Raw genomic sequence first — 12,377 nt, 5'->3', positions numbered from 1 at the left:
TAACTAGAGATTGGGACCCTTTGTGTTCATCTATGTATCTTCATAAAAGCATTCATCTACAATGCAAGTAGTATCACTTCCTGTGGTCCCATTTGCCATCTCTATGTGGCTGTATACATATATTAGAAGATCTCTTTAATCACATGCCCAAAGAAGATACTTATATCATCTTCCCATGTACTTCTTCCTCAATCTCCACCTTAATCAATAGCATTCCTACTTACCCAGTTGTTCATTGTGGAAAACTAGAAGTCATTTTTCCCCATCGTTTTATCCTATACTTGCAGCATTCTAACACCAAGTCCAGAGGAAGTATTTTCTAAAACTCAGTTCCCTTTGTCTACATACTCCATCTCTGTGATGCCAATTCAATCCTAGAAGTTGCCTTCTCTGGTACTGAGTACTTGAAAGCTTTCTTTTTTTAAAAAAGATTTATTTATTTATTATGTATGCCTGCATGCCAGAAGAGGGCACCAGACCTCATTCTAGATGGTTGTAAGCCACCATGTGGTTGCTGGGAATTGAACTCCAGACTTCTGGAAGAACAGCCAGTGCTCTTAACCTCTGAGCCATCTCTCCAGCCCCACTGCAAAGCTTTCTAACTAACTGAAGTCTCCACTAACATTTTGACTCTGAATCTCCACCTACCAGTCATTTCTCTCTATAAAAACAAGGATAAAATTTACAAACATAAATCAAACCAAAGGTGCCTACTAACAGCAAAACACAAATGCTTTTAAATTGCTTACAAGCTACTGTATGACCTATTGTCAATCGTATTTATCCACTATCCTGCTTTCTTCCTGTTAGTTCCTGTACTAGGACTCAGCAGAGCAGACCAAAATGGAATCATTTGTGCAAGTGACATGCAAGCAAATTGAAACTTAAAAAAAGCAAGATCCTGAAGAGATCAGCTTTCAAAATAACAGATTTTCACCAACCAGTTGAAAAGAGTCAAGTCAGCCTAAGTAGGGGAACAAAACAAGGCTCTTCTTTAACCCTTACAAGGAAAGTAACATGCTTAGCAATCTGCTTTCCTTATTCCAGCTTATAGAAACCAACTGTTCTTCCATGCTCAGCAGAACAGTATTTCAAAGTGATGCTGTAGACTGTTGACTCATTTGTGATTATTTTGTAAGAGTCTGTTCATATTCAGTCTTTGAACTAAATTTGTAGAAACTATGAACATTTTAAAACAACCCAGAAGCAACTCAGACTTCTCATTAAGGCTACTTGGGAGGCTAAGGCAAGAGGATCACAAGTTTAAAGACTGTCTGGCTATAGACTAAGTTCAAAGCCAGCTTAAGCAACTCAGTGAGATACTATCTGAAAATAAAAAGTTAAAAAGAAAACCAAGGTGGGTACATAGCTCAGAAGTTCAGGAATTAAACCCAGGGCTCTTATGCACACCTGTTAATTGCTATACCTAGCATGGCATCTGACTAGAACATGTTCATAGGTTTAATATTCACTAATACAAGAACAAATACAGCATGTATCAGAATGCCACTGCTTTACAAACGCCACGTAACACTCTAAGTCCACCCTACAATGCCTATCCACTCATGGTAACTGACATATGGGATCTACCTTTTGGCTCTGTAAGCATGGGTACACCTAGGTGATTCTTTGAGATCCAGTTTTCTTTATTTTTTGAAGGATATACTTATAAGCAGAATTGCTTGAACATATGGTAAAGTGTTTAGAGTTCTGAAAAACTACCATGCTGTTTTCCACAGCAGCCTTTTACTTACAATTCAATATTTGTAGATTGTTCTATTTGAATTAATAATATATGTTCTACTTAAAACCACAAAACCCTGTTATGCATCTTTCTCCTGGAACAATGAGGAACTGCAAAGTCCCCAAGCCAGTCAGCTTAAAGTGTTTTGCCAAGCTACCTAGATATAATGTACTTGGAACAAAATCAATGATGTTTAGCTAGTCAAAATGATGTAAGGCTGCCCCACCCCCTTGCTTCCCACCCGGTTACTTGGTTGTTAGCAAGTTACGATTTTTCTTATAGAAAACATACCTTAGAAATGGAATGGTGTCACAGTCTCCCAGATTGTACCACTGACCAGTCTTTGTTTAACATTCAATAAGCTTCATCAATCTGAGTCTGGTGTTCTAGTAGTCACTGTGCAGCTATTCCTAAACCCATAACAACTTACATATTACAAGATTTTTAGGCTAAAATATGTAACACTTCAGTCTCTTGCTATTGATTTTGGTTAGGATTATAACAGATGTTTCAATCTATATAGTATGTTCTTTTGATTAATTTTTTTAAGAAAGAAAAAAATTTTCCAATTAGGCCTTGAGGATGTGAGAGCAATCTGGTTGTGATATCTGTCACCCTATTGAACAGGGTTGGTTCTGCTGGTCTGGCTGGCTAGGCAGGTGTCCCCTTCCTCGCTCACTGCTCCATGTGTGTCCCTCCCAAGCTGCACCCTCAGGATGACCTTCCCTGAATAGAGAAGGACCAGGTCTTCGGTCAAGGGCAGAGAGTAGCTGTGCTCCCCTGCTGGAACCTCCAAGCAAGCTCAAGGTCCAATTAGGCCTCAAGTATTACTTTTGCTCACATTACTGTGCTGTCTACAACAAACTTCCTGGTTTGGTGGTAACACTGTGTTCCTAATGGATCTTATTTCCTCATGTTCCAATTTTGTTTTTCCTTTTTTGTATTTTTAGACAGTTTCAAGTTGACCACATCACCAACTCAATTTCTTTCATGTTAATTTTAACCTTTTGTTTATTTAAAAATTTTATTTTAAATGTGAAATTAAATCTTTAAAGTTTTAGGAAGTTTTTCTTTTATTCATTCCTGCCCCCTGCTTTTAAAAATTTGAGATACTGGGCTGGAAAGATGGTTCAGTGGTAAAGCACTTGTCGCTCTTGCAGAGGACCTGGGTTAGATTCCCAACATCACATGGAGGCTCCCAATTATACCTAAATTCAGTTTTAGGGGACCCTCTTATGGCCTCCTCACACATCCATGCACCCAAACACACTCAGGCACATTAGTGTGTATGGGTACACACATGTAGGCAAAACGCAAATGTTTGCTTTTGGTTTGGTTTTTAGTTTTAGTTTTGTTTTTCAAGACAGGGTTTCTCTGTGTAACCCTGGATGTCCTGTAACTCTGTAGACCAGGCTGGCCTTGCCTGCCTTTGCCTCCCAAGTGCTGGGATTAAAGGCATACACCACTCATACGTATTAGAAAAAAATTGCCAGGTAATGCCTTTAATCACAGCATTTGGGAGGCAGAGGCAGGTGGATCTTTTGGAGTTTGAGGACAGACTGGTCTACAGAGTTAGTTCCAGAACAGCCAAGGCTATATGGAGAAACCCTGTCTCAAAAACCAAAAGGAAATTTAATTGAGTTATTATTCATATAACAAAGTTGTATGATTATGAAGAACTTAATGCATTCACAATGAACACTGATAATCTAATTCTGTAACATTCTCATTACTCCACAAAGAATCCCTATTCTTCCCCATCACCCCAGCAACCACAAATTCAGTCTACACAAGCTTTATCTATTTTACACATTCTATTTGCATCAACTCATATACTACATGACCTTTTGTGAGTGGTCTGAACTATTTATCATTCACTCCTCCCTTCAATTATGTTAGTTTTTTTTTTTTAATCTGACATTTTCTCATATTGTTAGGTACATACACGTTATTTCTTGGACTACTGATCCTTTTTTAAGTAGAAAGTGTCTTTGCCTTTTAGAAGCAGCCTTTATTAAGGTCCACTTCACTTATTATTTTACAGCTATTCCACGGCATAATTTTTTCCCATCTTCTTACTTTTCTCCTATTTGTTTCTGAATTTAAAATGAGCATTCTGTAGACAAATCACAGCTGGATCATGTCTTATCTACTCTACTCATATCTGTCTTATGGTTTAACTCACTAATATTTAATTATGGATAATGTAGAACTTAAGTCTACCATTTTTCCTGTTTAATAAATCTTTATGTCTAGGTCTGTTCCTTGATTTATCTCCTAGCACTCTTTTGTGTTTAAAAAAATATATATATATATATATTACTGTGCATTTATTAGTTTCTTAGAACTGTCTTAGAAATTACCATTTGCACTTTAATTTATAACAAGTAATTGGGTAAATGCGAATGTTATAAAAAATTTAAATCACTCCTGTGTAGACTTTGTTTTACAGAGTAGTTTTGCTGGATATTGAATCTTGGTTGAAGTGTAGAGTTTTCCTGCTGTCTGTTTTTTGTTTGTTTTGTTTTTTTAAGGTTTGTTGTCTGTTTGTCCCTTCCTCCCTCTACCCCCTATCTATCAACTCTTTGAGGAAGTCATTCCATTTCCTCCTGAGCTCAGGATTTCTGGATATTATCTGTTGAGTCTTGGTAAGAAGACTAGCCATAAGGAGTTACTTTTCTCTGAATACTTTCAAACCTCTCTCTGTTGCGGCTTTTGAAAGTTTGACTAGTACACATCTACATGTTGTCCTGTGTTTCTCCTCGGAGCTCTTTTAAGTTTTTCAGTTGTCACCAAATTTAAGAAATTTGGCATCATTACATGTTTAAATATTCTTTTACTCTTCTCTCTTTTCCTTTTGATTTAGAAGAAGCTGAAACTGATAGGATTGGTATTATAAAGGACTTACTAATAGATTTTCTTGAGTTATATACAAGTAGAGTCAGGCGATGGTAGCATACACCTTTAATACCAGCACTCAGAAAGCAGAGGCAGGCGAGCCACTATGAGTTCAAGGGCAGCCAGGTCTACAAAGTGAGTTTAGGAAAGCCAAGGCTACACAGAAAAACCCTGTCTCAAAACAAAAGTTATACAAGTGGAATTTAGCCTCCAAAGTAACATTGTGGAGATTACGAGTGTGCTGACTAGGCCTCTGAGATGCGCAGTGTCTAGGAGGCGAGGACACAGGTGTTCATTCATTCGTGTAGGCCAGCCACTCACAGCAAAGACTTGCCGCTAAGGCAAAGGGCTCTTAACCTATGAGTCTCAGCTCCTTTGGCTAACCTCTGTCTCCAAAAATATTACCTTACAATTCATAACAGTAGCAAAATTACAGTTATAAAGTAGCAGCAAAAATAATTTTATGGTTGGGGTCACAAAATGGGGAACTGTATTAAAAGGTCATAGCACTAGGAAGGTTGAGAACCTCTGCTCTAAAGAGAAGCTCAAGAGGACCAGTCCAGTTCTGTTGTTAAGTCCCCTGTGCTCTTAAAAGGAAAGACATAATTCTGCCATGTAGACAAGATAACTCTGGGTGACAACTATTTGAAAAAAGAACACTGGTGTACTTAAGATAGTTCTGGAAGTATGTAATAACTTTGCTGTGTAAATATCTGCCTAAATGACCAGACTTGCAGTCTCCTATCTCTATTCAAACTGTTTTAAGTGTAACCTGGGGCAGGGACCCGAAAAATACTTAATAAGCATGATTATCAGTAGAAGAGTCTAAAGTGTACATACATTAATAAAATATACTATTCAATGACAACTCTTGGATTTTAGCCTCAGTTAGCCATATGCTTCAGCAAAACGCTTTCCTTCATTTCTAAGTGCCTTCTTACTAAGAAGGCACATCATTTCTATTACACGTTGCTTCCTCCATTGTGTACATATTGGTAACTTAATGGTGTCCAACAGAATGCTGAGATTTATTTCTTCTTTTCTTTTCTGGTTCTTCCACTAAGTCATCTCACTGGACTTACCTTTACGTTCTTTATTTCTTCTGCCCATCTTCTGTTGAGCTCCTCTAGAAAAATAAGTTTTCCAACTATGCTTTTCAAGTCCAGAATTATAACATGGCCCCTTCTTATAATTTCTTTCTATTTATAACATTCTCTATCTGGGGAGGCAATGTTCCCATACTTTTCCTTTAGTTCTTCATAAGTTGTTTCATTTAAATCACTGAATATATTTTAAATAGCTAAGTATTTGTCCAGTAAGTACAACTTCTGGGATTCCTCAGGCACTTTTTTCCTGTGTATGGAACATACTATATCTTGTGTTTTTCCTTTATAATGTTTGTAGCAAATTTGAACACTTAAATAATATAGCAATTGTTAGTCAGATTCTACTCCCACCTCAAAAGATCTCAGAAGATTGTTTAGTAACTCCTGAGTCCAGGCTGTAAAGACTCCACTTGTGCATGGCCATTAAAGTATTTGATCAGCATCCTGGAGAGCTAATGCCTGCATGAAGACTGGACTGCCTTAAACAACTTAAGTCATTAAATCTTGGAAGTCCTTGGCTCTGTGCTTATTATAAAGGGGCTCTAAGCCACTGCCAACTTCATTTTAGCCTTCTCTTTTTCTCTTAAACAAAGTTTCATATAACTCACTTATTATGAATCAGAGGTCAGTTAAGGCATGAAAACCTCCATATTTCACTAAAATCAACCAGCCAACAGTATTTCTAAAAATAAAATCTTGAATAATTTTTGCGTAATACCTGAATGTGAGCTCTCAACAGTGGTATCTGACTTGGAATCCAAATATGAAGGAGCTGTTTCTAATTGTTGAACATAGTACATCCTCGAAGTACCAGATGGCTTATAAGGCAACACTTGAGGCTGGACTGAGGAGTAAAGATCAGAACTGTTAGTAAGAAAACACTCACTCTCCAAACACATACCAAGTACCCGTCACCTGCCAGCCAGTGCTCACATTTCTTGGAATATATGAATGAAGTAAACAGAAATTCATCTTTGCTTTCAATAGGAGCCAGAATTCTAGAGATGGGAGATACATAGCACAGCTAATTAAACTATACAAGCAAATTATCTCGTATTTTAACAAGTTATAAGGTATACATCAAAATACATACCTCCAAGTAAAAAACACAAGGTCTGCCTATTCAAAGACCATCAGTTTAATATAGACCCTATCCATGGTATTCTTCTGTTTACATACTCATTATCATAAATAAGTAAAGGTAGAATTCAGATTTTCTATTTTACAATAATATTAATTTTATCCTGTTCATACAGAGACCTCTGATATAAATGTAGGTTTAAAATTTTTTCTCAGTTGGGTCTCCCTTCTTGTGCTTCTGCCACGGTCATGAAAGCAACATATTCTAAGGCAAGACAGCAATTACCCCATAGCCTGAATCTCAGAAACAGGCACTTGGAGGCACACCTAGACGACTTTTGCCACCTGGAGCCAAACTCTGCCAAGGTCCCAACTAGCTAACAAGCCTGAGATGTGAAGGAAATTCTTGTTATTTTAAACTGTAAAAATACATACATACCTGTATGTGAGTATGTGTAAATGTAATTATATTTGGTAGTGCCATGGACTCGTCTAGGACCTGGTGCATATTAGGCTTACACAGACACTATTGCTGAGCTAGATCACCAGCACCCATACAGATTTTTTTTCTCTTCATGTGTGTGTGCCTGTGGTTATATATACATGTGTATGTTCATGTTCGCATGTGTGGGGGTACACAGCATGTGTGCACGTATGTGTTCACATTTCTATACAGTAAGATTAGTGATCAATCTGAATAACAGGTAGTTATTGCATAAGCAAGAAATACTCTCAGGCTGGGCATGGTGGCACATGCCTTTAATCCCAGCACTTGAGAGGCAGAGGCAGGGAGATCTCTGTGAATTCGAAGCCAGCCTGGTCTACAAAGCAAGTCCAGGACAGCTAGGGCTTGTTACATAGAGAAACCCTGCATCAAAAAACAAACAAACAATAATAAAAACACTTTTGTGTTTAACTGTGCATTACTATGCACTATTAAAGTCTCACGTCACATTACTATGAGCCAAATGCCAATAACTCAATTGCCTGCCTTAAACATAGTTCTTACATACTAACTTTAAAAAAAGATTTATATAGTATTATGCCTCAGCAGGCCAGCAGAGGGCGCCAGATCTCAATACAGAAGGCTGTGAGCCACCATGTGGTTACTTGGAGTTGAACTCAGAACCTTCGGGAGAACAGCCAGTGCTCTTAACCGCTGAGCCCACTTAATCTCTAGCCGACTAACTGTATTTTTACAAAAATCACTGGACAAAAGTCAGCCAGCCAGCTGGGAGGTGGTGGTACAAACCTTTAATCCCAGAAATCGGAAGGCAGAGACAGGTGGATCTCTGTCGATAAACTTGGTCTACAGATTGAGTTCCAGGACAGCCAGACATATGTAGCATGAATTCCACCTTATCTTATTAACTCTATTTAAAATTGAGATGAATATCTTATTCTTTTCAGAGGTATACAAACAAAAACTAGATATACTAATTGTGGAGCATAATGATTATATTAAAATTAGGTTTAACAATGAGAAAGACAGAAACATTTCTAAGATAATTACACACAAAAGTTGGGTAATGATGTAAAACTCAGTCACATTCTCTTACCGTCTTTGTCATGAGAAGCTGTGATTTGCTGCACTGAGGATGATGAGGCAAACTTGGATAACTTTTGGACCACAGGGCCTAGAACTTCCTGTCCAAGATCATCAGCATTAATAAAAATTTCAGATGAAAATGTGGTCTTCCCTGGACTTTCTGTTGTTATCTGAGTGACTGCATCAGACGATAACTTCCCAGAGGACGTAAGAAAGGGAGCCTTACTCTGTTCTTGTAAACTAATGACAACAAAAAAGGACAAAACAGCTCATATCTTTGGCAAGAAATATTTAAGTAATTAGACAACTGTAAACATAGTGCTTTCCACAGTACCCTTCATTTGGTTAGATATATACTTTTTAGATATACACTTAAAAGTGATCAAGAATGTTTATTATTTATTCCAAAATATTTAAGACAAAGTTTGTGTGTTTGTGTGTGTGTGTGTATATGTGTGCATATGTGTAGCCTTAGCTATGCTGGAACTCACTCTGTAGACCAGGCTGGCCTCTAATTCAGAGATCTGTCTGCCTCCCAAATGCTGGAACTTAAAGGTATGCACCAACAACACCCAGCCCAAAATCTACTTTTAATTTTAATTTATAATACCATTATATATTTTTACTGAGAAAACAGTACTTCTTGGTAGAAATTAACACATTATTTATATTTAATTTGACAAATACTAAAAAACTGTACTACTAAATTGCCCAGAGGACAAAGATAAACATGAAATAAACTCTTCCCACAATAAGTTTATATTTTTTTGCTTGTTTACAATTTTATTTTTATATTAATTATTCAATTTATATCCGTGCTGTAGCCCCTCCCTTATTCCCTCCCAATCCCACCCTCCCTCCCTCATCTCCTCCCTGCCCCTCTAAAAGTCCACTGATAGGGGAGGACCTCCTCCCTTCCATCTGACCCTAGCCTATCAGATCTCATCAGGACTAGCTGCACTGTCTTCCTCTGTGGCCTGGTAAAGCTGCCCCCCACTCAGGGGCAGGTGGTCAAAGAGCCAGCCAATGGTGAAACCACAAGTTCTAAATAGAGAACGGTGTAGAGGGTAAGGAGGTGAGGGAGAGAGAGAGTATGAGAAAGAGAGAGAGAGAGAGAGAGAGAGAGAGAGAGAGAGAGAAAGAGAGAGTATAATCAAGATTGGGAATTTATGTTAAATCAAAGTAAATGAATGACTGAATAAACAAACATCTAGGAAGAACGGCCAGTTTTGCTTATGAAGAATTCTATAGAACATGTAAACACCTCTTACCAAAGATGGTAAAGCTTAACTCCCATTTCCAAACCCCAAGTATAAGCTTGACCTAGTGGCTAGATTTCAAGAAATACTGCCTAAGTAGTGAGAAAGCCAACCACCCCAGTGATCAAGGCTAACATCACAATGATGACTTGTGGGTATAAATTTCCCTGTGATGTGAGGGTGAATTTCACCTGTGATACGCTTTCCCCAAAATTTAAAACTTCAGTCTTATCATAAACAAATAAACAAACAAACAAACAAAAAACATCAAGCAAACTGGAATGGAGGATCTATTTAGCAAATGTCTAGTATTCTTAAAAATTTCCAAGTTCATTAAAAACAAGGAAGGAAAAAAGGATTGTCATATACCACAGAAAGCTAAGCGACACTTGCATTGTCATAGCGAAATCCACAGACTGTGCGGCCTTTCAAAAGAATTTCCTGATCACCATTGCGGAGCCTGAGAAGGCTGATGAAGCAGCGACAGAGTCTTCGTCTAGTAAGGACCTCTTTTCTGGTTCATAGTTGTTCCTTCTTACATGCTCGTGCATGGCGGGAGGGACTAGACAGCTATCAGGAGGGAGAACTTTGGGTAAAGGCACTAATCTTATTCCTGAGGCACTCACTCTCACAACCTAAATGCTTCCTTGAGCCTTAGCTCCAAACACTGTCCTACTGGGGATTAGATTTTAACATGTAAATTTTGGAGAAGTATTTAGACTAAGTATTTAGACCATCGCATTCTGGTCTCAGTTCCCAAAATTCATGTCCTCACATCCAAAATACAGTCTTTCCATCCCAACAGTCTTAACTCATTGCAGCAACAACTCTGAAGAATGTTATCTAAATACCATCTTCATCAGAGGCAGATTCAATGTACAACTTATCTCAAAACAAAATGTTCTCCAGCTGTAAATCAATGACATACAACATAGTATGTCCTTCCAGAATACAACAGTTGAACCAGCATATGACACTCTCATTCCAAAAGGGAAAAAGAGAATGGGAGAAATAGGTCCCAAGCAAGTCCTAAATCTTAAATCTCAGGAATAATCTTCAACAGAAGCTCTGTCCTCCAGTCTCACCATGACTCGACAAACAATGGACTTCAGTGGCTTGCTAAATCACATCACCACAGTGTTGCTAGGTATAGAACATACAATATGTGGGCCCTAAAGCCACACCTGAGATGGCTCAGGAGTACAGTGACATAGAGTATGAGAAGGAAGAACCTGTGAAGCAGCACTGAGCAATGAGCACAGAAGATCCACAAGAACCCAAAATGTCTTCTTTGAAATTATTATGTCCCCAAAGTCCCTGCACTCTGGCTCATCAGAGGAAATGGCATCAATAATGCCTAAAATGTCTTTCAATATTCTTCAATATTGTTTTAAAATGTCAAGTCTGTGTATGAGAAAATGTTTTATGTAATATTTGTGATTTTGAGTGTGGCTTGCTTCAAACATAGCTTAATAGTCTCTAACGCTACTCATTTTTCTGCAAATGACATAGCTTCATTTTTCTTTATAGCTGAATAGAACTCCGAATGTTTTCTTTATTCATTTATCTCCTGGACATCTGGTCTGATTCTGTGACCTGACTACTGGAGATGTCTCAGTAGAACAGTTAGAACAAATATTTGCAGGTGTCTTCAGTGGTAAACTAACTCAAGAGTCCTCAGGTATATTCCCAGAACTGGCAGAGTTGAACCATAATGGTATTACAGTTCTAGATTTTGAGGAATTGTCACACTACCTTCCACAGCAGCTGTCATAAAATGTATATTCCCACCAACACTATGAAAGAGTTCCTTCCCTGGCCCCACATCCTTGCCAGCATTTGTTTGATTTCCTGATATTAGCTCCTCTGACTAGAGTGAGATAGAATCTCAGTATAGTTTTAATTTGCATATCCTGGTGGCTAAAGATACCAAGTATTTTTTTCATTTATTTACTCTTTAGAGAACTGCTCATTTGCCCATTTACTGATTGAGTTTTGATGCTTACTTTTTTAGTGCCTACTATTTTCCAGATAGTAGTCCTGGTCAGACGAATAGCTGGCAAAGGTTTTCTCCCATTCTGCATGTTGTCTTTTCACTGTGGCTGGTATTTCCTTTGCTCTACAGAAGCTTTTTAACTTGATGAAATGTAGTCTCTCAACTCTTGCTCTGACCTCCTAAGCCACTGGAGTACTATTCAGAACGTCAAAGCCTACACAAGCCTATGCCTTCAAATACTTCCTCTACATTTGCTACAGTAGTTTCAAAGGTTTTTTTAAGCCTTATGTCCAGGTCTTAATCTTTTAAATTTAATTTTTCACACAGTAAGAGGCCTGCTCTCTACTTGCCATGCCACTGTATGGCATAAAGATGTAGGCAGCTCTCCAGGAACCCTTTATAAGACACTACTTTCACTCATGATTTGATATCATCTCCCAGAGTCCCCACCTCCAATAATCTTATCAAGGAATAAGGTTCAATACGGTTTTGTTGTTGTTGTTGTTTTTGTTTTGTGTGTTTGTTTGTTTCAATGATGGAAGCATTCAGATCACAGGAACAACTGAACAAAATGCAAAATACCAAATGAGTCTATGGAACAGGAAAAGGACATTAATGAAAAACAGATAAAGACCAGAAATACTTAGCAGCAACATACAAGTGCCTATTTCTTCATTCATAACATGTAACTTTTAATTGTCTCTTCTGCTATAAAAGATATTAGTAGGCGAAGTACAGAAGTCAG

The 12,377-nt window shown here is 37.9% G+C and overlaps 1 protein-coding gene across 7 annotated transcripts in view; it reads right to left on the bottom strand.

Moving 5' to 3' along the window:
• The window catches only part of Alms1 (ALMS1 centrosome and basal body associated protein), a 97,613-nt gene that overhangs the window by 39,168 nt on the left and 46,068 nt on the right, over positions 1-12,377 (bottom strand). For all 7 annotated transcript variants that reach the window (XM_060383640.1, XM_060383644.1, XM_060383642.1 and 4 more), the window contains exons 11-12: positions 8,388-8,617; positions 6,467-6,592 (exon numbers count right to left, since the gene is read on the bottom strand). In XM_060383640.1, the coding sequence (XP_060239623.1) occupies positions 6,467-6,592; positions 8,388-8,617 (356 nt within the window). The remainder of the gene's footprint in view (positions 1-6,466; positions 6,593-8,387; positions 8,618-12,377) is intronic.

This window comes from Meriones unguiculatus, chromosome 5 (assembly GCF_030254825.1).
Source record: "Meriones unguiculatus strain TT.TT164.6M chromosome 5, Bangor_MerUng_6.1, whole genome shotgun sequence".
NCBI classification, from domain to species: Eukaryota; Metazoa; Chordata; class Mammalia; order Rodentia; family Muridae; genus Meriones; species Meriones unguiculatus.
Note: the sequence above shows the minus strand (reverse complement) of the source record. Positions and strands in the feature narration are given on the sequence as shown.